This window comes from Antennarius striatus, chromosome 3 (assembly GCF_040054535.1).
Source record: "Antennarius striatus isolate MH-2024 chromosome 3, ASM4005453v1, whole genome shotgun sequence".
Classification (NCBI taxonomy): Eukaryota; Metazoa; Chordata; class Actinopteri; order Lophiiformes; family Antennariidae; genus Antennarius; species Antennarius striatus.
Genome location: NC_090778.1, coordinates 23,087,829 through 23,112,500, shown reverse-complemented (window position 1 = coordinate 23,112,500; position 24,672 = coordinate 23,087,829). Strand labels below are relative to the sequence as shown.

The following is a 24,672-nucleotide window of genomic DNA, read 5'->3' as shown; positions in this document are numbered from 1 at the left end:
ACATCAGCACATGTTGAGTTTTGCAGTAGAGGCATCGTCCTTGTCCTTGGATGCAACTTTTCCGGTTTCATATCTGCTTCACTTTAGGTACCTGAGTTCCATGAGTCTCAAATAGACTTCCATTGGTTCAGACAGTCGGGGAGTTTATACCAATGCTTGATTCAAGCATGACTTGGTCAAATTCACCGTCAGCATCAAGCCCCCTTCAGCACCTTTCCGCTGTCATCACAGTTGCTTGTGGTGATTTTGATGCTTAGGCTGTAAAGGTTATGGCTGCCCATGCTGTTACTCCCACGTTGCTATGTCAGCTAAAAAAAAATCAAAAGCCAAATGATTCGACTTGACTTTGAGCCTTTTCAACTGAGGACTTTCATTTTTAGCAGATTGCGCTTTGTAAGATGCTGGGATGTCTTATCACAGTTAAGTTTAAGCTGTTTTGACCTTGTAAACACAACGTCCACTTTTTGACACCACAAGAGAGAAGTATTTGGATAGCATCCCCTCTTTCTAAGTCCCGCCTTTAATTAATTGAACAGAATTTTTCCAATTTTGATTGATTTTAGGAGCATAATCCGGCTATGTGTCCTGACTTTACTTTATCAAATGGTCAAAGAACAACATAGTACCTTTGACATTTTGTTTTCCAGTGGACCTGAGTGTGATATGTTCTGTTTGCCTACATTATGTGACTTTGACGCATTAGACTTCAAAAGTTATAGTAACTAATTAGTGAGTCTTTAATATCATCACCACTGTTTGTCTGAGAGGAAGTGTTTGATCTGCCCTGTATCTGTCTTGAATTACTCATCATTTCAAACAGGAAGTCATCCTTTAGGATTTAGAGCAGCTCATTGGCTGTTAATTGTTTCCTGTTGTACAAAAGCATCGAGTTTGGACCTGCAGAGAGTGAGGAATAAACGCTCCTACAGTTTAAGACGCATAATTATGCAATTTACAATATATATATATACACATTACACAATTTCCTCCGGGATTAATAAAGTATCCATCCATCCATCCATCTAATGCTGTCGCTGGAGATTTGGTCACATCCATGAAAAGAACAATTGGTACATAATCGGTGTAATAATCACTATGGGGGGGGGGGGGAAACTCCTCTGATGTGGTTCTTAGCACTATTGACAAGCAGGACCCACATATGCCTGCAAATACACCATTAATGCTAATAGTGGGGGTTAGATGTATACTTTGTGTAGCATGTAAATTTGTCTGCCATTACCGAGCGAGTGAAAACCTCCAATTGCACTGTAATAACATGCTTCAGTTCAGCCAATCATAGGCTTTTGTTTGGATTGAGTCATCTGTCTGACTGTGTCTGAGGAGAGTGTGACAAGGAGAGTCTTGGGTGTTTTGCTTCTCTCTTTTGGAGCCCTCCCTCTGAAGAATTACTGCTGTTGACATAGGAGGGAACATTCTGTTGGAGACCTACTGCTGTGGCTTCTGCCGTACAGTTAGCTGAGGACAAATGTTCTGTAGATTGAATGCCTGATCAAGCTCAGCGGGGCAGATACAAAATAACGTTAAAAAAAAAAGAGGTCAGACCTAAATTATTAAGGCTTTTTCTTTGCTAAATGGAACCTTAACTCTGAACACAGTTTTGTAGCTTTAGTTGAAGATCTGAATAGAGCCCACATTTCCAAACTTTCCCACGTAACTTTCCCAGAAGACATGCGGACTGGCATAGATGCCATCAGATAGGAGATAGTAAACCTTTGGCTTAGGCAACACATTCAGACTGAAAATTGACACGCACACAAACACACACACATACACACAGTTTTTGGCATTATCCCAGTGATCCACAAACTGTCCCACCTTGACACCCCCTCCTATTTCCTCCCCCCTTCTCGTTCCTCTTTTCTCTCTCCTGCTGTGGGTCTCCTTAGGCGCATGAATGGAAGTCTTTATTCCCGGGAGAACTGGTGGGAAGAACGAGAGAACGAGAACAGGGATAAGGGGGTGGGGAGGTGGTGGTGTTGTGGGGGGGGGTCTGTGAGAGTGGCCACAAGATCAACACAGTGCCTCTTTTCTCCTCCATCGCTTTTCCCTCCTTTTCTCTGCACGCCTCCCCCCCATCCCTCCCTCCCAAACTCCCTCTCCTTCTTACCCGTTTTAAGTGCTGTGGACACAAAGCCGTGTTAGTATTCATGACGTTTGTTTGCAGAGGAGCTGTCTCTCTTTCTGTGTGTGTGTGTGTGTGTGTGTGTGTGTGTGTGTGTGTGTGCGTGCGTGTGTGTGTGTGTGTGTGTGTGCGTGCAGAGAGCTGTCAGAAACACAGATCACAGTGAACCAGAGCTCTGAATGGAGCTGGAGAGGGGGTTGGGGTGGGGGTGAAGGGGGGTAGTTCCCACAGGGGGAGAATGGTGAGCGCAAGAAAAGAGTAAAAATGAAGAAAAGGAGAGATGTGTGTGGGGGGTGGGGGGCATTGCACAGGGCCATGGGGGCAGAGGGAGACATCATGGTGTCAAAGCCAAGGAGAGTGTGTGTGACAGGGAAAGAGAGGAAAACACAGAATCATATCAGCCATAAGGTTTTCACAAGGAAATAGTGGTTAACGGGTCTAGGCACCTCTTGTTTTTCTACTGGTCCTCCTTTTCCCTCCCTCTTCTTCCCTTTGCCGTTCTCATTCTTTCAGTAGCCCCCCCTCCCTCTCTCTCTCCCTCTGTTTCTTCATGTCTCTCTCTCTCTCTCTCTCTTTGTGTGTCTGCCTGGACAGCTGCCCAGTTCCATACACAGGGAAATATGAAACACTCTAACCACCGGGCACGCAGCCAAATAAAAGGCTGCGAAAAACTATTTGAAGGGCAGCGTGTTTGTGTGTGTGTGTGTGTGTGTGTGTGTGTGTGTGTGTGTCTGCTCTATGAAGGTTGTGTATATATTTGTTGGTTTATTTGTGTGTGTATATGTGCTGGCTTGTGAGATTTGGGTGTGCCTGTTTAGGGCGTTCTTTCCCAGTGTAGTGGTGCTGCCAGGGTGCTGTGTGTGTGTGTGTGTGTGTGTGTGCAAGTGCGTGTGCGTGTGTGTGCGTGCGCGTGAGTGTGTGTGAGGAAGAGGTTCCACTCAGTTTACCCAACAGTGGAAAACGAGAGGCTGCAGCAGAGGGAGAGACAGGAGGGGCTGTCACGTACCTCCCTCATGTCAAGCTGGAGGAGAACTTTATACATGTAGATCTCCTCAGTGTTACTTTAAGACGCACACGCATTTGGCAGAAAATACATTTCTGACTCACTTTCAAAGGGCCTTTCAGTTGGGTGATTGCAGCACTTAGTCACATATTATCCATGACCTCCTCTACTGCGCTCTGACCTTATCTGATGGTTACATCACCAGTGGAAAGGAATGCGAAGCTCCATATCTGCCCGCGTTGTAGTGTTGGAGAGCCTTTGTCCGACTGGCTGAGACATATCCATGTTGCTACAGTACTCACCGAGAGAAAGCCATGGAAATGGTTGTTGACCTAGCTGTGGAATGACTCAACCCCTGAGTGCAACCCTGGCCGCTTTGAGAAAGGGAGATTCATTAAATGAATTGGGGATTAAACATGCTTTGGGCCAATTTTTGTGCGTGTTGGTCTTTATCTGTATCTAAACTTGATCAGTGATGACTTGTAGGAGAAGAACAGAGTAGGAAAGGGTGAAGCCTCACAGCCCTTGGGCATGTGTATGTCGCTCCAGAGGGTCAGAGTCCGCATTAGTGCTGATCTCCTGACCGCTGCCCCCTGCTGCAGGCCAACAGTAGCACAGGGAGAAAACCGTCCATACACACAGCAAATGACACACACAGGGCAGCACATGTACTACAGTGCACGGTATATAATAGCGTGCACTAGAAAGAAAAGTGCACAGTTAAAAGTTCACAACATGCTGAATACAAAATCCGTTGGAGTGTTTATATGAATATCAAGCAATGTGTGTGTTTTCCTTACAAATGCTTTATGGAGTATAATAGGCAGAGGGGAGGGGAAAGGGAGGAGAGGGGCACAAGGGCGGAAACTAAGAACAAAATGCTGAGCTGGTGCCAATAACCTGAAAGGGGGAGGGGTGAGACCGCTATTTCTCCCTGTGCATCTAGTCTGAAAGGTGTTCATGACTCTTTTCTTGATTATCGTGTGGTTGCTTTGTGGTTAGATGGGAGGATACCATTATCATGTGTATGTATGTGTGTTTCTTTCTGCATGTCTTTGTCAGAAACCGCCTCTCACCACCTTCATGTCTCTGCATCTTTCCGTGCCCGACTTTAACCTGAAACAGCAGGTATTCTAGGACGGGTTAAATGAGAAAGCATGTGTGTATCAGGTGTCTCTCATCGTATCCCCCTGTGGACTCAGATGGTGTCTTCTCCAGTGTCACCATGCACACACACACACACACACACACACACACACACACACACACACACACACACACACACACACACACACACACACACACACACGCACACACACACACACACACTCACCCACACAAACACACTCAAACGTACACATAACGTCTCAGAGCTGAATGGATACCATAGCACTGAATGCATGTTGATGTATGCACATTCATTTTGGAGCATTGTTAATCATTTACACACTGCACACACTCAGTGTTCGCTTACATGTGTGCAGTGTCATTCATGCGCTGAGTTTTATGTTGCTCAGCGTTGCTGCTTGTTTGTTTGCGTTGTATGCACAGCTAGGTTTAGGACAGTCAACAGTTTCTGCAGTAAATGTGGGAGTACGGAATGAGTGCCTAGATAGTGATACAACAGCAGAAATAAAGTGCACAGGAGTTTAGATTGTGATACAGAAGGATGAGGTGAGATTGGACATGACTGCTGAAATTGACGGGATATGGAATATGAGTGCACTGTGATTAGAACTACACACATTGTACATCTTATTATCGCGTGTCTGTTGGGATGTGTTTATGTCCATGGGTTGCCTGACTGCTTTCCTACAATAGCATTTTGTGACGGTAAGACTTAAAGTGTGCGTGTGCGCACTTGCCACCGCGCTCTTTTGTGTGCGCTCACAGAGGCAGGCCTGTGGTTAAGTTACATCTCCCTGCTGTGCAGCAGAACAGTGTCTTGTTGCGTCATACTGAGTCTGTTAATAACACTCTAAACCACAAAAGCCATCTGCTGCTCCATTTCTCATCTTCGAACAGTATGTTGATTATGCAGCAGTGATACGTAAAGCAGGGTCAGGTTGTTGTGAATCATCTCCTGTATGGCATATCAAGTTTTTCCATTCTTGTATTTACCTGGTCAGAGGTTGTTGGCTGTAACTGAAATAAATAATAGATAAATGAAAGTCGTAGTTTGAGGGTTGACAGTTTGACAATTCAAGCTACTTTGAAAATACAGGGGAGTCATCAAATTATCATCATCGTCATAAAATTAAAAGATAATAGTAACTAAGCCTGAACTTGGGTCATTCAAGCACACAGCTAAGCTAGACCACAGTATTTCATGCTCTGTTTCCCCGGCTCTCGCACATGCATCATCTTTACCACAGGAATTTAAAAGCTCTGTGAACAAGCCTTTTGTTTTTGTGTTTTCATTTTTCCACATGTTCACAAGATGTATTAAAATTAAAAAGCCCGGTCTGCTCATAAACTCTAAGCAGAACTGGATACCGTGTTGCATACACGTTATCTCTGTGTAGATTGATTGATGCTGATTACATTGTCGTTATCATATCATCTGTCCTCAATGCACTTTATATAGCTGTCTAGTGATTGAAGACGGTGTGTATTAACCGCACCTTTCTTCTCTATTCTGTCATCCTCAGACTTATGAGCGCCAGTTCAGAATGCCTGAACAGAGAGAGGGAGGGCTGCTGCAACTACTGGGGGATCACACTCTGCCCAAACACCAGCTTCGCAGTTCCCTTCCTCCTGCACACACACTCTCACATGCACAGCAAACACTGCACACCTTCACACAATTCCAACACACTCATGCACATCAACACCAAATCAGTCCAGACTGGATCAAGTCTACAGCACCTTCTGCATCCCCCACCAATCCTGCGGATTTGGAGCCAGCCAGGGAACTGGCAGGAGCCAGTAGGAGCTCTGTGCTCGATCCAGCTCAACCTTTCTCACGAATAGCGACACGAAGCCCTTCACCTCAGAGGTCCTTGACTCCAGACCTGCATTTGCCAGTAGTTACAGATGCTAGCATTCTCAACCTGACCTCTCTCAGCAGGTATGGTGCATTTTGCCATAAGGTTGATGTTAACTTGAATCAAACATAAATCTCTGAAGATACAGTGTAGAATGTAATGTGGATAAGATCATGCTGTCATGCTGCTCTGTGTAGTAATATAATGTGATTTTATTGCAGTGTTAAGTTGTTCAGTTTGACTCATATTTGTTACTATAATAGATATTCAGATTACTGTGAAAACCTCCATCCATTCCATTTGTCATAATTTTTTGTTCTGTATGTATCCCTCCAGGGGACGGGGTTTGCAAGAGGTCAGTGAGCAGCTCTTTGGGAACATTAAGCGCAAGTATGGCCGGAAGGATTCCCAGAGGATGCTGTCTAATCCCCAAGGTGTTGATATACCTTGGGGAAGGCAGCTGGAGAAAGGTTCGGACAGCCCGATGAATTCAGATGAGAGGCATAAGTACAGGCAAGAAGAGACAGCTGAGAGATTCCATGAAGAAAGAGAGGAACGGAGAAAAGATGAGAGAGAAAGATCAGTTGCTGGAAGGAGAGTAGATGAAGAAGACAGGGGGATGCCCATGCTGACAGAGGAAGGAAAAGGAAGAAAGAGGCGAAGGAGGCCTTCTTTTGACGAGTCGTTTTCTGTGGATGAGCAATCACAGCAACGGCAGGACTCTGACACTACAGAGAAACCCCACCACGGGCCCCCAGAACCCAAAGTAGCACATAAGATGGACACTCAAAAAAATGAATCTCGACTCACGAGTCAGACTGATGTCAGTAGAGAAAGGATAGAAAAAGCAGAGAGAGTAGATAGAGGTGATAAAAGAGAGAAAGGACAGAGGGTAGATAGGACAGAAAGAGGAGAGACAGTTATCCCTGGGTCTGACCATGAGTCTGCTTTGAGTGCAAATAAAGTGAAAAAGAACCCTGTGGGTCGTCCGAGGTTGAATATAGACACCCTCAAACACAGAGAGCCTATTCACAATCATATTAACAAACCCAGTCTCAACACAAACCCCAGACTCCCCAGCCCAAACCCCAGCCCTAGCCCAAAAGATAGCATCAGCCCTAGCCCTAGCCCTAAACCCAGGCCCAACATTAGTCCAAGTCCAAGCCCCAGACACAGGATGGCCTTGAGTCCTAGCCTCAGCCCCAGCTCCATAGCTAGCTCCAGACCGTCCAAGGCCAAGGACAGATGGTCCTACCTGAAAGCAAAAAGCCATGTGAGCCTCACGCCACCGCAGAGAGACAACCGGGGTAGCCCCTCCACCTTGGCTGACCCACCCTCAGCCTTTCCGATCACCCCCTCTAGCCCCCTCTACGCCAACACTGACAGCCTTACTGTCCACACACCCATTAAGAGGAAACGAGGACGCCCCAAGAAACAGCCACTTCTCACAGTGGAGACTATCCATGAGGGAACCTCCATGTCACCTCCAAGCCCACTGGCACAGGAAACCACTGCAGGATTAAACCATAGAAGGAAGACACACACACTAAACACATTAGTGCAAATGGCCTCAGCAACCACTAGCATCAATTCTAACAGTCTTAAATTCAAGCGTGGCAGGGGCAATTCCAGACCAATGAATAAGATAAGACTTGGGAAGATGCAGAGCATCCTCAATGAGATCCTCTCAGGTTCCAGTCAGAATGGTACTCTGGCTCTTAAGTCGTCTTCTACCCCTGTGACATCAGCTATGAGTGCCATGGCATCTACCATTGAAGCTCGGCTGGGCAAGCAAATAAACGTCAGCAAGAGAGGAACCATCTACATTGGTAAGAAGAGAGGGCGCAAACCCAGAGCAGAAACCCGAGGCTCAAATCCTCCCAATACCAGCAGGGAAAAGCCTCCACTGCCAGTCTCTGCATCCAGTCTCCATGAGAGCCCAGCAGTGCCTTGCACAACTTCTTCTCCCAGCTCTAGTGCTCCATCCATAAGATCCAGCCACCCTGATTCCTCTATGCCCAGTTTGCAGCCCATCTCAGTCTTGCCCTCCAAGCCACAAGTAAGGGGCTTCCTCTCTGGTGGATGGAAGCTGTCACCGCCACGCCTTCTGGCTAATTCACCTTCCCAGCTGTCAGAGGGGGCATCGGTGAAAGAGGTGACTCTGTCCCCCATCAGCGAGTCCCACAGTGAGGAGACAATTCCAAGTGACAGCGGCATCGGTACAGACAACAACAGCACCTCAGATCAAACCGAAAAAGGTCCTGCCTCTCGTCGAAGGTGCGGTACTTATACTATATTTCTGGACCCACAATAGATGCATGCATTCATAGAGTTGGTATTTCAGTCTAATGGTCTATTTTATTTGGTCTTTATGCAGGTACTCGTTTGACCTCTGTGGTTTTGAGGCTGCAGAAGCAGCAGCCCTGGAAGCATCCAACAGGGGAGGTAGAGCACGGTGTGAGCGGCAAGTAACTGCTGTTGACAACTTCCTGTCACAACAGGAAAAGAAACAAAAACATCATCGACGGAAGAGGAAGTGCCTACAGAGCAGAGATCATCTTCATTTTCTCTCCGAGTTGGAGGAGGTTAGAAACACTGCAACAAACTGTTATCTTTGACCGTTTACTGAAATGTGCAAGTATATTGTATGAATGTATGGAATGGAAGGTTAATTTTAATTAATGTTAATTTCTTTAAACTTTCTGCAGGTTGTGCTGAAGTTCCAGCAACTACGAGTGTCCCACAGACGTTTCACCTGCTACCCCCAGCACCCATATCCGTCCATTTTCCGCCTCAACTTCCATCATTACTACCCCGTTACCTACGACTCCTATTCCTGTGACTCCAGCTCTTACATACGTAGGAGCGTTGATCTAAAGGCTAAGAGGAGACGTGGCCGTCCAGCCAAAGCCAGCGAGCCAATCACATCAAAGCTGCCTTTTGTTCAAGGATATGGTTATCCGCTGGCTGGGGGAAATTACTATGCAGCACCGTATGCAATGCCTTATGCACCTCCTCTGAGTCTGGGCTACTTTCCCCCTGCTACCCCATTTTATCTACCGCATCACTCGCTAGGACCTGCACCTCCATCTCCCTTCATGAGGCCTGCTGTCCCCCCTCCCAAAGCTTTCCACCCCAGTGGACAACCAAAGCTCCAGCCAGGAGCTAAGCTTCGCAGTGCCAGTAGTCCACTTCAGGGGTCTTCTGTCAGAGGAGAAGGCCTTGGATCCCTTGGAAGTGGCAGCAATGGTAGTCTTGCAGGGGTTCGTCTCCATAAGAGGAAGCACAAGCACAAACATAAGCACAAGGATGAGCCCCTGCTTTCAATGCAAGAGCGGCAGGACTTAGGTGGCCTCTTCAGTGGAGCTAAGACCAATGCACGTCTTAGCATGCTGAGTGACAGGAGGGACTTGACCACTCAGAACTCTTCAAAGCATTTGGAGAAGCAGAGGGCCAGTGGTAGAGGATCAAACCTGTCATCCAGCTTAGGGATGTTTGAGTCGGACCAGCTGTCCACACACTCTCGTGCTGACAGCCAGTTCCTCTCCTGTCAGACTCGCCGCCCCGTAAACAGCTTCATGAGCAGCTACAGTAGCCAATCAAAGTTGACTGAGTCTGCCTCTGACATCTTTTTGGGGTCACAAGAAGATGACTGTGGTGGAAGAAGCAGGAAGACGAGGCTCCCAGTGTTTGGAGATCGGGGCTTAATGTCATTCCAAACTGGTATACAGGAGCCAGGACAGATGAACAAATGCTCCAGTCCCCCCCATGCCAGTAAGAAACACTTCCTTCAAGATTGCCTATAGTATTGCATTTTTGCTTTTGAAAGGGCAATGTGCTAAAACGCATAGTGTACTTTCATGATCTGTTGGAGGTTTTTAGGTTAACTCCAATTGCGATTGTCTGGTACTTGATTGTGCTTATCGAAGGCATCAGCAGCTTAACAGAGCAATGGACCTCATTATAGATCTGATCCCAATGCAATCAGAGCAGATCATTAAACAGTCAGTGAGATTCCAATCTGTTAGACAAAACGTATCAGTTAAACAGCTGACAGTCGTCTATAATATATGGATATATAAAACAAATGAAAAGAGATTGGCGTGTTTTGATACTGGATTTTCTTTTTTCACACCTTCATGGCTGCAGATTTAGCTAAAAGTAATTGGTGCCCAATATATTTGTATCTTCTCTAGTGATGACAGGCTTGTTATTCTCTGGTTTGGAGACTTAATCAAGTATTCAGCTATCAGTGATATCTAATTTAAATGGCACAGCAGTATATACATCAGAGTAATTTTTATTTGTGAGTATGCAATGCACAGAATTATCATTGCTTACAGCAGATGACAATAACAACAACAAAAATTCTGTCTTCTACTCATGTGTATATTGGTACATTTTGTATTCTGATGTCTTTGAGCACATCTGGCTGGGGATAGAGAGAACGTAATGCATGGATGGAGACGACTATAATTCACCAATCTCTCTTTGCTCCCCTCCCTCCTTTCTCTCCCGCCAATGCCTTTGCCAAAGATATATTATTCACACACTGTGATTTATTTTCTACAGACATGCCGTAAAAGGCCCTTGCCTGTGTTAAAAGAGCTGGCTGGCAGCCAGAGGTTTAATGACTGGGGCCTAGTCCAGTGGCGAGGAGGAGAAGGCAGGGGCTCAGTTAGAATACACCCCCCACCCTGGGGGAACCAGGACGTATGACTCATATACACACTAACACCCCCCCCACACACACACACACACAATCAACCACCCCATCCTGATTGTCCTTCCAGTGTTGTTATGCTGCTATACCTCTTCTGCCTCTCCCCTGTCCTCCCTTGTGCTGTAGTTGTAACCTTGCTTTCCTTTTGCCTCTCTCCCACAATCCCCACATCCATTCATAAACTTCCCTCATTTCTGCTTGCTCCCCTTTTCCCTCCTTCCCTTTCTCCCTTTTCCTTGTCTCCCCTCCCCCTCGCTCCCCATTACCCTCTCTTTTCCCCCATTCTCCTGTCCCTCCCCTAGTATGACTTACTGCCTCACTTCACAGCTCTACCCCAATTAAAACACATGCGCGTGTACATAGACATACATACTGTTCTCTCTCTCTCTCTCTCTCTCTCTCTCTCTCTCTCTCTCTCTCTCTCTCTCTCTCTCTCTCTCTCTCTCCCTCTCTCTCTCTCTCTCTCTCTCTCTCTCTCACACACACACACACACACATACACCATAAACAAACTGATACAAATACAAAATTCATCTGACTGGTTGCCCCAACAGTAGCTCATATTAAATAATCCTTGAAGAATATATTTTTATTACATCCTGTTTCATAGCGGTGATGTATTGTAATTGTCAGTGATCATCCGTCTGTTCGTCCACCAAATATCTTTGCAACCGTTGCAGATAGAAGGATGAAACAAAAAGCACATTACTCAGGTGACAAAGGGGATGAAAATAAGATGATGACCTTCACCTTGAGAAAACCAGGTCAAGGTGAAATTTAAACTTTTTTACACTCAGGAACCAGATAAGATTGAAGGACGAGGGAGAAGGCCTGTATGAGTAAGACCATAGATCAAAGCTAGTGCTTTGATGAAGGACAGCAGGTCAGAGCACTAGCTTTGATCCTTGACCTATGCAAGTAGGTCAGGGTAAAGTTTTGAATTCAGGGGTGTAGCGGGATGTTGCAGTCTCTGACTTGGTTCTAGTTATTATTTAGTGAGAGCGTTTGCAGGTTTGAAAGATTCACAGGAAAGAAAAATGGTCTTGGTAACCATGTGGAAAATGACCTGCCTTTTATGTAAATATACATTGAGCGATGGCAGTCAGCGCCAGTGAGATGTGGTGATTTGTTAATAAATACACAAGTCACCCATTCCTAGAGATAAAGCTGTTTCAGTCAGTGCTAACTAGTTTTATTAAGACATGATTTACAAACTTGAAGTTGCATCCTTTGAGTCAGCATGCATCTCTGTGTAGTGACTTCCTATTCCACAGAGAAACAGGTCCTCAATGCTATACGGCCCCTCACACTGCTGAAGGTCGACGGTTTTATGTTCCGTGTATGCTGCTCATAAATTTCTGCTACTTTGTAGTGTGTGTGAGAGAGAGCTAAGGACGTGCCCACTTCTGTGCAGCTCATAAACTACTGCTACTTAGCGCTTAGAGCATTAGACTAATTCCTGAATTCTACAATGAATTCTATCTTGAATTCTTGAGCAACCTTCAGAGTGAGATGTTCCGCTGAGACTTCCGTCACTCCCAGTTCATTAACACTTTACCACGGAGTTGTGAACAACAAATATTTACTGTATTCTGTGTTTGCTTGTTACTGCATTTAATTTGAGATGCTGGGAGCTTGAAAACACAAAAGTAAATTACTCAAATGCATTTAAATTTTTAAAACATAATAACAAATATGTGTGTTTATACAAGTATGTGTGTTTCTGAATTGTCTAAGAAAAGAAGGGAAGAGATGTGAGGGAATTGAGGAATATGAGTAAAAACTCGAGAAAAAGAGACCAAGTATATCGTTTATATGCACGCTCTTGGGAACTGGTGGCTAATTGTGCTTTTCCTCCATTTTGGCTGTGGATCAGTCTGTGCCTCAGGAACAGGGAGGAAGGGGGAGTGAAGAAATGGGACAAAGATGGGAAACAAAAAGAAAGACAGAGCTGGACCAAGACCAGGAAGCAGTTTCTGAAATAGAGACGGAAATAAAATTGTGCAGTTTGATTGGAAATCAGAGAGAGCAGCTTGTGGCCACCGGTTAAGAGTAGAGTGAGAAGGAAAATGAGTGATGGGAAAAGGGAGGAAGAGCAATGATAGAAGAGGCATTCTGAATGCCCAGCTCTCCAGTATGAAGGAAAATATATCTCCAGTGTGTTCTACGCACCCATTCTAACTGTTGAATACATTATCTGTGTATGTTTGTAATTTGCATGTATGCAGACTTATGTTTTTGTATTGGTGTCTGTGTAAGTATGTGCATGTAGATAAATGTGTCAATATGTGTGTGTGTGTGTGTGTGTGTGTGTGTGTGTGTGTGTGTGTGTGTGTGTGTGTGTGTGTGTGTGTTTCTGCATTTGGTTTGTTGGCAGCCTGTGCTCCAGATGCACAGGGTTGTTATTGTGTAGCGACATATTAAAATTTTGAAGGAGATTTCTGCGGGTTTCCTGCTAGCATAATGGGATCTCCTCCTCTCTCTTCTCCTCTCTGCTCTCTTATCAACAATTACAGGATAGGATCTGCTCTTCTGGCTCAGCTGGGCTTTGAAAGGCTTACTTGAATATGTCAAAATTAGCAGGAAGCTCTCGAAGCAAGCAAAAGAAATTCTCTCCATGAGTTAAATTGGCAAAATGTCTTTACTGGCCTCTCCAAGGCTGCTCATTTTGACTGATGTGCTGGCATGAATACCCTTCCTCTTTAAAGAACCTTGCTGTGCTATTTACTTACCTTACGATGTTTCATCTCCCTAATGCTCACTCTCTCCTCTCCCAGGTGCGCCTAGTAAGCGGAGGTACAAGCGGCGGGAGGTGGAGCAGATCCAGAAAGACGTGAGGAGGATGCATTCTTTGAACTTTGAGCATGTGCAGAAGATTCTCCGTGCTAAGCGCCTGCAGCGACAAGCCAAAACAGGAAACAATGTCATTAAAAGACGGCCTGGACGGCCCCGAAAACAACCCATAGAGGAACCAGAGCTGGCAAAGAGGAGGGACGAAGAACAAGCCGATAGTCAGGATTTGCACATGTTGCCCAGAGGGAAAGGTGATGGGAGGACTCTGGGGATGCCTGTCCTGGAAAGGTGTGATGACCTGCCAGGTAGGCAGAGCATCAGGCCAAGCCTAACCCCTGAGCCTCTTGAGTTCTCAAACCATGATTCCATCTCTGCAACAATTGAGACTGTGGTCCATCAAGCACGATCAGTGCCACCACCGGCGAAAGGGGGACGACGCAGAGGCAGGGGCGGCAGCAGAGACGAGTTATGGGCTCCTTCCAGTCATTAGATGTGCAGGAGAGAGCAACTGAGTAACTGAACGGATGGCCATTATCGGAGTCAGTGCTTTTTCAGCCTACCAGATGCATTGCCCTTAATTCTGGTAGACCTTCTTCGTGCACTTTGACATTTTCTCCTCTATGATCTGAGAGGAGTGGGTCAGTGGAGGATGAGGAGGAGGGAGCACTTCTTGTGCCACCTCTTTGTTCGCTAAACCCAGCCAGACACGAGTCTTTTAAGGATTCTTCGGACTCTTATTTACAATGGCACTATATGGTACAATTTGATACTGAATCTGATGCTATAAAACATGTGGTACTTATGATAGTGTAGGATATTATGTGAATCTTTATGTATCTGATACAGTGATGTGTATGGTACTTTATGATGCTGTATCTGAATGTGGCTTTAGCCATATATTTACCAGCACGGGAAGGGGGGAATTAATAACTGTGCAGCTCTGCTTATTTTTGCCTTTCTGAGGAACCTTGTGAAAGACATGTGGGATAATACAGCGGTAAATAAGCCAACTTACACTATTATCTGTCCCTGTTCTTTGCTTTTATTCCCCTATCTGTACCTTCCTTGTTTCCTTGGTCTCTCTGAGGAGTAACTGATATTGTTTGGCAGCTCCTTAGCCCCAGCCTCCCTCCTTTCTCAACACTCACCTGAATTCTTTAGCCCTCCCTCGTGCCTGCCACTCAGCTTCATCTCCCTTTGTTCTCTCATTGACTCCCAGTCACATTACATCTCAAATTGCTTGTGCTGCATCAACCTGCCCTTGTCTCATTTATTTCTCCATCCCTCCTCAAGCCTGTCCTAAGCAGTGACATAAAGGCAATACGGTGGATTAGACTGTCCCACACTGTACATAGAAACAAAATCCACTGTTGCCTGCCTTGTACAATGGGAAACCAGCTAGATATGTACTGGAAATGCAGTATATCAAATAGAATTCTTGTACCATAGACAATGAAAATTGTGTATTGTTTTATAACCAAAAACAGACATGGGTGCGACTCAAGACAAGTTTGTTTTCAGACAGAAAGAACCACATATATTCATTCATACACTCAATATTATGTTTATATCCAGTGGGCATGCATACAAGAGGAATATCAGGTGTGTTTTTGGTAAACCTTAAAATTGGTTTAATGCACTATGAGAAACCATACATTTGCATCAATCAAATGCAGCACTTACACGCTTATTCCAGCCTTACATTTTGGCCTTTGATGGTGTGGGGATCCATTCCAGAGAGCAAGTATTATTTTAATCAATTTATATATGCAGGCTGCGCAGCCAAAAGCGTCAAACCGAAGCCCGAGTCTGAAACATGTTTGGACTGTTCAGCTGAAGAGGGCTCACAGTCAGTGTTTTGGAAAGCTAATCCCAGCCTATCTAGGTAACATGCGTTTATTATCCATACTAATGGATTTTTTTAAAAAAGTATTTAGAGTTAGATACCAAAGTCCCAGTGTTAATTGTAAGGATGTATTATTTAAAATAATCTCAATCAGAGTTTGACAAACTCGAACATGTTGGCACCAATGTAAAGCATTCCTTTGTGCACTATAGAATGTAACCATCTTGGCTTTTCTGTGTCAATATGCTAAGCCTTTGTTAAACTCTTATCTACAACATACCTGTATGTGGCTTTTAGCAGTGGTTTGTGTTCTCTCAAATACTGTACGTTTTTCAGATTATAATCAACAGATTGGTATTCTTTTAACTTCACTTTACTTCAGGAGAGTTTTTAGTTTGGGTGGGATTTTCAGTTGCAGCAGTTCAACTTGTGCCTTATGTTTCTTTCTTTTCACCAACTACATTTGAACTGAAAAATATTAAATGACAAAGCGTGCCCCAGAAATGGTCCCCAAATAGTCATGATTGTGCATATAACGCATGTGTCTAAGTCATCACAACCCTTCATAACTAACATTGTGTGCATCCTCTGTCAGTGGGCAGTGATTTATCTGATACAAGACAGAACTAGAAGAGCTGGACTGATGAGTATCATACACTGCCTGCCCACCCCCCCGCAAAAAAAGGTCGCCACCAAAAAAAAAAAAAAAAGATCACACACTCTTATATTTCGCTGGACCAGTTTTAGCTTTGATTACGGCATACATTCGCTGTGGCATTGTTTTTCTAAGATAAAATATCACAAAATCTATTTCCATCCAGTGTTACATTAATTTTTCACCAAGATCTTGTATTGATGATGGTAGATTCTAACCGCTGGGCAAAGTTGTTCTCCAGTACATCCCAAAGATTTTCAATGGGGTTAAGGTCTGGACTTTGTGGCGGGCTAATCCAAGTGTGAAAATAGTGTCTCATGCTCCCCGGACCACTCTTTGAGCCCGATGAATCCTGGCATTGTCGTCTTGGAATATGCCAGTGCCACCAAAAAAATCCATCGATGGCAATACCTAGTCATTCAGTATACTTCAGGTAGTCAGCTGACCTTGTTCTTCGAGCACAGACTGTTGCTGAACCTGAGTTCCTTTTACAATGTACGTGTGGAAATGCTCTTACGTACTGTACTTTCACTATTAAACATAGCTCTGAGCTCTACTGTTGTTTTTCTTTGATTTGATGTCACAATACATTGAAGTGATCGCCGATCATGATTGTTCAGAATTTTTTTCTGCCCACATTTTTTCCTTGTAGACGATGGGTCCCCACTATCCTTCCAGGTATTAATAATGCGTTGGACAGTTCTTAACCCAAATTTTAGTAGTTTCTACAATCTCTTTAGATGTTTTCTCTGCTTGACACATGCCTATGATTTGACCCTTCTCAAATAGACTAACAACTTTTCCACAATCACGGGATTTGTCTTTTGACATAGTTGCTTAAGAAATGAGAAGCAACTCATTGCACCAATTGGGGTTAAATGTCTTTTTTCCAGCTGAAAGATAATCGTCCATGCAGTAATTATTCAATAGGAGGCTTTTATCTATTTGCTTAGTTAAATCCAGGTGGTGACTTTTTTTTTGGCCAGGCTGTGTATGATTTTAGGCCTATATATGATATTAGGCCTACTTTGCTAAACATGCAGTAAGTATTGGCATAAGCTTTAGAGCAGTAATGGAGGCAGTATGGTGTCAGATGTGTTTCTATCTTGAGACAGTGATTGTACACAATATGATTGAAGAGTATTTACGCTGCCCAGTATTTAAGCAGTTACATTATTGATTGGTTGACATTTCATTATCATGCATTGTTGTTTGCTATGCATCAGGCCATGCCTGGCAATGACCTTAAAATGAATTTCTGGTCTGGGTCCACCCTTCAACAAAGAGAAATAAGTGGTCTTATTTACTGAACAAAATTAATTAATGTAACAAGTATTGTGAATATTAACAGTAATAACTTGTAATAAGTTGTGCAGAAAGTGACTATCATTTCATGAAAACTATAGTTACTGCATCTCTATGCAGTACAGCCTTAACCAGATGTAAAACTACAATATTGAAGTGTTTGTTGTAAATAGTGTTAGAACGTCCATCCCGCATGGATGCCAGTTTGTGTTTGGCTGTACTGGGACTGTCTCCTAGAACCACCGTAAACCTTCTGTCTCTACGACGATAGCTTAAGACTGAAGAAAACACAGATAAATGACTCCACTGATGGATTACCCCACTCTACTAATTTTGTCACATTTCAAAATAAGTAAATTACATAAAATACATACTTTGCCTTATGGGGCATTCTGGTTGCTTACTCAGTAGAGCAAGTGCCCCTTGTCTTTAGCGTTGGCCCAGGTTGGATTTCTCTCTGCACCCCTTTCCTGTCAGAATCTTGAGCTGTCCCATCTGACAAAGGTACAAAAGCCTGAAAATATATAAAAGTTTGCCTTATGACACCTTTAAGAGTCCTTCAAGGATACAACCCCCGCCATAGTATACACAACCAAAAATAGGAATCCCATCTGATTCGCAACTGTAGTGCCTGCAGCCAGCAGAGGCAATGCAGTACCATAAAGACAAAGCAGGAAGGTTGCATATGGGGTAATTGTCAGAGTACACAGCCAAAAATACACTCGTCCTAATGTTAGCAAGCTTAACCTTGTTTTGCTAGATGACTTTCGACAGGTCTGCAGTCCATTGTGGTTAAGATAAGGTCTAGATACTGTTTGTGGTCCGTGAGGTGTAGAGACTACACACTTGGCAGCTTAATCCTCTATACTGTGGTCAGTCAGCGGTCTCTGATGTAAGAGTTAAAGAGCCCAGGTGTTGTCTGTCCTGTCTGTCTCTTCTACCAGCCGATGCTCCGGTGCCTTTTAACACTGACAAGTATTGTCCTAATCCAGAGCTTTCACTTTACTCAGAGACTGCAGAGGGGATGTGGCTGTGAATAGGGTTCACGGTCATTGTGGTATTGTTTTAAACAGCCTGTCTGGACCGGTGGCTATAGGAGGTCCCAAAGCACTGATGTAAGGAACTTTCACATTGTCTTTGATCCAATCATCAAAGGCAGCACAGCAAGCATTATTTCGCCCCAAACCAGTGACTGGAGTGTACTTAGTCTCTACAGTAACGATGATGGGATGTAATGATACCTAAAATTTGATCACTCCCCCTTTTCATTCGTAGCATGCTGTGATGAACGTCCTACATACGGAGTGAAGGGTTTGTGTGACAAAGAGCCTAATAAATGTACATGCAATCATCCTCACAGCAGACATGACAGTTCTAAGCGATAATGTTTAAAGCCGAAAGTGCAGATGAAGCATTGAGAAAAACCAATAAATGTACTTCTTCAGAGCACAAAGTGAGCTCTTCTAACAGTGTGGGCATATTTTAGTTTGTATACATAGTGTATTTGAACCTTTTTCTAGAGTGGGTTTCCCTTATTTGCATGCTCAATTTGATTGTATGCATACATATTTTAGAAAAGCTGAAAGTTGAATTACAATTTGAATTTTGAGCAAGACTTGTACATTGTTTGATATGTTTCTTTTTGTAATGAATTTTTTAATTCATGAAGCATTTTTGTACATTGTATGAATATTAAAAACTGCAAATATTTGACATATAGAGTAAATACTAGATGCGCATGCATATGCATATATCCTTCACAGTATGTATGTGTAAATATATACATATATTTTGTATTTGCATTCGCCGGCATACAGATATATGTCTTAAGCACATATATACATGCAATATATATGTATATCCATGTCCGCTGGCATGCTTTTGGTCATGTTTATCTTTCATGATCTTGTAGGTTAATTTTTTTTTTATTATTCTTTCCTCAGAAAGAAAAGCTCATTCTTTTGCTACCCTTCTGTTGGCTGGCAGCATTGAGCACTTATTAAAAAGAACTACAGTTGAAGTTGTTCATGTTATCCATTGTGTGAAATAATAAATGACTTTATTGACAGCTGATGGGTGGCACATATTTCCTTCTTTCTGGTCGAGATATGGTTGATTCGTTACGTGATTGTGTGATGAGGCTTTACGTGCAACATGCGTGAGAGTGTTGCAGCTTGCATGTGAGTGTGTGCAGCATGCACGTGAGTGTGTGCAACATGCATGTGGGTGTGTGCAACATGCATGTGAGTGTGTGCATGCGAGATGACAGGAGGGTTTTTACTGCACTGATGGTGTTGAATGTCAAAGGGTCTTTGAGTGATCGATTGATTGATTAACTGAGAACTGCCCCGTGATGTGATAATTTGTTGCAATTAAAAAGGGGAATCCTCTAATCAGTTAAGCTACTCCTCACGCAGTTACATTTCCACACACACATACCCACACTCCTTGCTCATTAGCCAAACCTACTTCTCTAAATCCTGGCTGCACTGGCCCATCAGTGTCAGCTCAAGGTGGGCTGGGCTGCAGGCTGTTCTATTATTGGACAGAGCTGGGTGGGAAGTGCCACACTATTGGTTGCTGCCAACTAGTAAAATTCTTCTGTTACCATGGTTGCAGGGTGAGCTGCCCAAATGTGTCTGTGTATCTAGTACTGATGAAACCGTTGGCATCACTGGTGTGATGCTGGAAAAAAACTCTTCTCTGATAGAAGTCAGGACTGCAGTGGCCTGCCTGTAAATGAGCCGACACAGCCCCACTCCCCTTCCAGCACAAGTGATAGAATGAAATAGATCATCAGGGCAGTGATCACGATGAAACGGCACAGTAAAACACGTCCTGCATGAAGGATGAACTGATGAGATACAGCCACACTTAAAGAGGAAGGACACGATGACCAATCTGATGTACAAAGTAATGATTTTCTCACCAGGTTTAGTATCACATGTAGTTTCCTCCAGAACAATGTCATTCTCTACTATAGCTTCAGATTCTGAGATTACAAAGAAACAATTGCAACACACGAATGAATTCCAAACATATTCTGTAATTCAAAAGTAAGGGTGATTTTTGACAAACTACAACTTATGTGGAACAGAAAACAGTCACGACGAGCGTCATCTTTGTCTCAGATTAATATTATTGAGAAACTATTGTGATATCTCTCGATGCTGGAAATACTGTATAATTATAGATGTGCCTATCAGTCCTACAACATGGAAAATTGGAGATGGAGACTGTAATGGAATTTTAGTGTACAAATTTCCTGAAAGCGTAGGAGGACAGGGCTTGTAAATTATGCTCAGCTGAAGTCTGCAGCTTTATGGTTCCAAAACGTAAACAACCTGTGTTTTCAGGGAACTGTTCCAAAAAATTTTGGGAGGATCTTCCTTCCAATCCTATATTGACCAGCCTCTTTTGGAATGTAAGATTTATGGTGAGGGAATCCAACAGAGACTCATCCAAAAACATTGTCTTGTATCTTTCTGTATTAAGGGAAAGATATCAAATACACACGAGAACCCTATTGTGGACTGTTGCCATGTTGAGAATATTACACATTTAGGTTGCTTTGCAAAGCCTCCCAAAGTATGTCTATGGTTTATACTAGTTCAGAAGCACTAAGACAATTTCTTGAAACTTTGGTGCACAAATTTGCAAAATGATGTTTATACCTTTGAGTGTGAACAAATGTAGCTGGTAAACAAATAAGGTAATCATCATTTTCATATTTTGACGTTACACTGACAAAGAATGTGCTTATGTCAGAGTGGCTGACATAAAGCTTGTTGTTGTTGTGCCGTTCATTTCCTTATTGGAATGCAAAGGTGGCCCGCATTTGTTAAGCAACACCTTCTAAAAAGGCAGCAAGGTGCAGAAGTACTGAACACACAACAATGACTCTGGGTAGTGGTCAGATACAGATATTCAACCACAAACCAGCAACAGCCCAATGATGGCCCAACAGCAGCCAACTGCATCCCTAACATTGTTGCCAGTATTAGCTTCCTTTTGTGGGCGAGGCATTGAAGAAGCTGTAGAGCGTGCCACAGATGGACCGGCTTATTTGGTCATTATGCTCTCAAAGTGTTGATTCTTTCACCCAAATCCTGTGCATTTTACCAGCATATGTTCTGGTAGCACATTCTGAAAGACAAAAAGGAGAAGTCTGTGTGAAAACACACACACACGCACCCACGTGCGTGTGCGCGCGCACACACACACACACACACACACACACACACACACACACACAAAATACAAAACAAAACAAACTACAAAAACACCCAGAGTCTGCTTTGTCTTTGGTCTCTGGCCAATCTCATACAACATCTGCAGCACAACCGTCCAAAGTAGCAATAAATTACCGCAACTGTTTGTGCCAACTCTTGGCAATTCATCACCATCTTTGAATTCAAAGCACCCCCAGAACTCAAACATTCTGAACCCTGAGGAAGTCCACAGATGTGTGTTGTGCCATACCAAGTTTGCTTTAATCTGTTACCACTTACTCCTACGGGTGCAAAATGTCTGCTTAATGTCACCTTTTATTAGAAATATTAATTTTACGATGTGTTAGATTGACTGCTTAACTCCCAAATGCTGCCGTGTCCCTTCATTCCAGGATGCCAAAATAAGACTATCGATACTCAAATGTTTCATGACTTCTTCCATTTGCTTTAATGGTTTTTAGCAATGATTAAAATTCAAATTAGAGCCATGAGGAATTAGTGAAGGACAGTTTGAAGTAAAAATCAACAAGCTATCAGCAACCAGCTAAACTTGACAGGACACTTCCACACATCCAAGCATCTGCTCACATGACCTCTTTAGGTGTTTTCAGAGCATGACTATTTCATGGATAAAACATGCAACATCTAAATGCACCTCCTTCCTCACTCCTCTCTTTCTTTATCACACAGTTAACAGTGGTGAAGGGAGACGCCATCTGGTGGTGAAATGTACCACTGCGCTTCAAATTCATCCAAAATAAAAGAAAAGAAAAGCAAACCCGTTTTAATCCACAGCACGCAGAGCATCTTCACTCATTTTGGAGAACACATTAAATAGAGTAAATCCTCAAATGTATTTTTTTTTTAGTTTAAAGAGAAAGATTAAGTACTTGTATTTTTTCTAATGATAAAATTCTGAACTATGTACCTGGAGTGGTCCACACACCCCACTGCTTCATACATCGATCCACTTGGGGGATCAGTGAAGGAATTATCATCGCTGAAAGTTAATTATATATGCGTGTTGTGCAAAGAGGAGGGGGAAAAAAACAGATATAACAGACTCTGCTGTGCATGGAGCCAGCCACTGTTGCCACGGTGACAGTGTGACTCATGGCAATTTGATTTGGATTTAGAGTGGTGTCCGATTTTGTATGTGCATGAGCATGAGGCTGTAGATGCATTCGCATATTATGGGCTTATTTTGTGTGCTGGTGGGATGGCAGAAGAAAAGAACCAAAAAGCAGAACTCTGTGTAACAATAGAGTGTGCCGTAATTGTCCTCCTCTTTCATGTCTTGTTGGCCACAGTTAGAGTCTTTGTTAACAGTCTGGCTCTGCCTTCGTCTTATTGATGATGCCAATGCAAAGGTAATGTGCCTATTTGATGGGGGGGGGGTGGGCCATTTAATCTCTGTATTCAGGCTCATCTTGCACACACACACATGATTTCTCATACAGACACACACACATACACCTTCCCCTAAATCCTCCTAATAAGCTGTCTCTCTGTCTCCTGTAATTTGGCAGATGAGTCTATTATATGATACAGTCATATTTTATTAATGGACCCCTGCAGTGAACACACACACCCCTTAGTGGATGAGATTATGTGACGCACAGGGAGCATGTCTCTGTGTTAAAAAATGATTCCAACCATTCTGTTGGTTTTTCTCTGTTTGTCTGCTGCGATGTTAATATTCGTATTTGTATTGTATTATTTTAGAATTTGGCAGTGCTACTCCTTCACCAGAGTACGCCAGCTTCAAAATATCAAAAAACAAAATAAAACCCCAACTAAATAAAATTTAATGTTCAGTTATGGAGTTAGACCTTTCATGAAAATATCCTTCATGTCTCTGTCTCTCTCTTTTTCTCTTCCTCTGTGTTGTACAGATAATTTTTCCCATATGTTTCAGCAGTGCCAAACATTTCAAGCTCCGTGGTGAAGAACGCTCTTTCAAAACAAATTTGCTCAAATACTACACTGCTCCATTATCGACTGAGAACTGACTTCTTCTTTTTCATGTCTAGAAAATTGTAACACATTGTAGCTTTTTGTTATTTATGAGTTCATACGTTTAAAGTTGTGCTAGCAGTTTTTGGACTCCAAAACATACCATATGCTCTTAATCGTAAAATGTTAATGTTCACCGTCTCATTTCAGCATTTGCTAATTGGCTACTAAGCACAAATACAGTACAACTGAGCCAGATGTCATTGGTGTTAAAATCATTTGGTCATAAATTGAAGTTACATCAATTTTGATCCGATCAAAGCTAGAGATTTGTTAAATGGGACAGAAAGACAGAGATTTGGCCATTAGTGGTTGAATAAAGAACTAAAGAACTAAGATTCAGTATATAGCACACACACCTGCGCGCGCGCACGCACACACACACACACACACACACACACACACACACACACACACACACACACACACACACACACACACACACACACACACAAATAATTTTCCCAAGGAGATAAAGTATGTTTCTTCTTCTTCTTGTAGAGGAATCTTAATGCAGCAGGAAAGATGAAAGAGAATTTCCTAAACAGCAAATACATTTGGTGGATTTTTCAGATTTCATTTTTCTATAATTTCTTTGTGTGATAAACAATTCATTAGTCAGTGTTTTGATACGGAGGTATGGTGGTGCTGTGGATGTGCTGTTGCCTCAGAACAATGAGGTCCTGGGTTCGAATCTCTTTCTGTGTGGGTTCTGCATGTTTTTTTGTGGGTTTTCCTCCTAGTTCCTCCAATGGCAAAGAAACAATATATGGTATGTAAATTGCTCTGACCGTGGGTCAGAATGGTTGTTTACCTTTCTATTTGGCCCTGCGATAAACTGGCAATTAGTCCAGGGTGTAACCTGCCTCATACCTGAAGTCAACTGAGAGATGCGTCAGCCCCCGCCACCCAGTGACCCCACACTGGATAAATGACTATAGAGAATGAATGAGAACTATAATACACTGT

General features: G+C 43.3%; 1 protein-coding gene across 1 annotated transcript in view; it reads left to right on the top strand.

The window, feature by feature from the left end:
- Positions 1-19,523, top strand: part of setbp1 (SET binding protein 1) — a 34,870-nt gene extending 15,347 nt beyond the window's left edge. The window contains exons 3-7 of the mRNA XM_068310001.1: positions 5,798-6,216; positions 6,470-8,410; positions 8,511-8,718; positions 8,842-9,907; positions 13,634-19,523. Of these exons, the coding sequence (XP_068166102.1) occupies positions 5,798-6,216; positions 6,470-8,410; positions 8,511-8,718; positions 8,842-9,907; positions 13,634-14,139 (4,140 nt within the window). The 3' untranslated portion in view covers positions 14,140-19,523. The remainder of the gene's footprint in view (positions 1-5,797; positions 6,217-6,469; positions 8,411-8,510; positions 8,719-8,841; positions 9,908-13,633) is intronic.
- Positions 19,524-24,672: the final 5,149 nt, after the last annotated feature.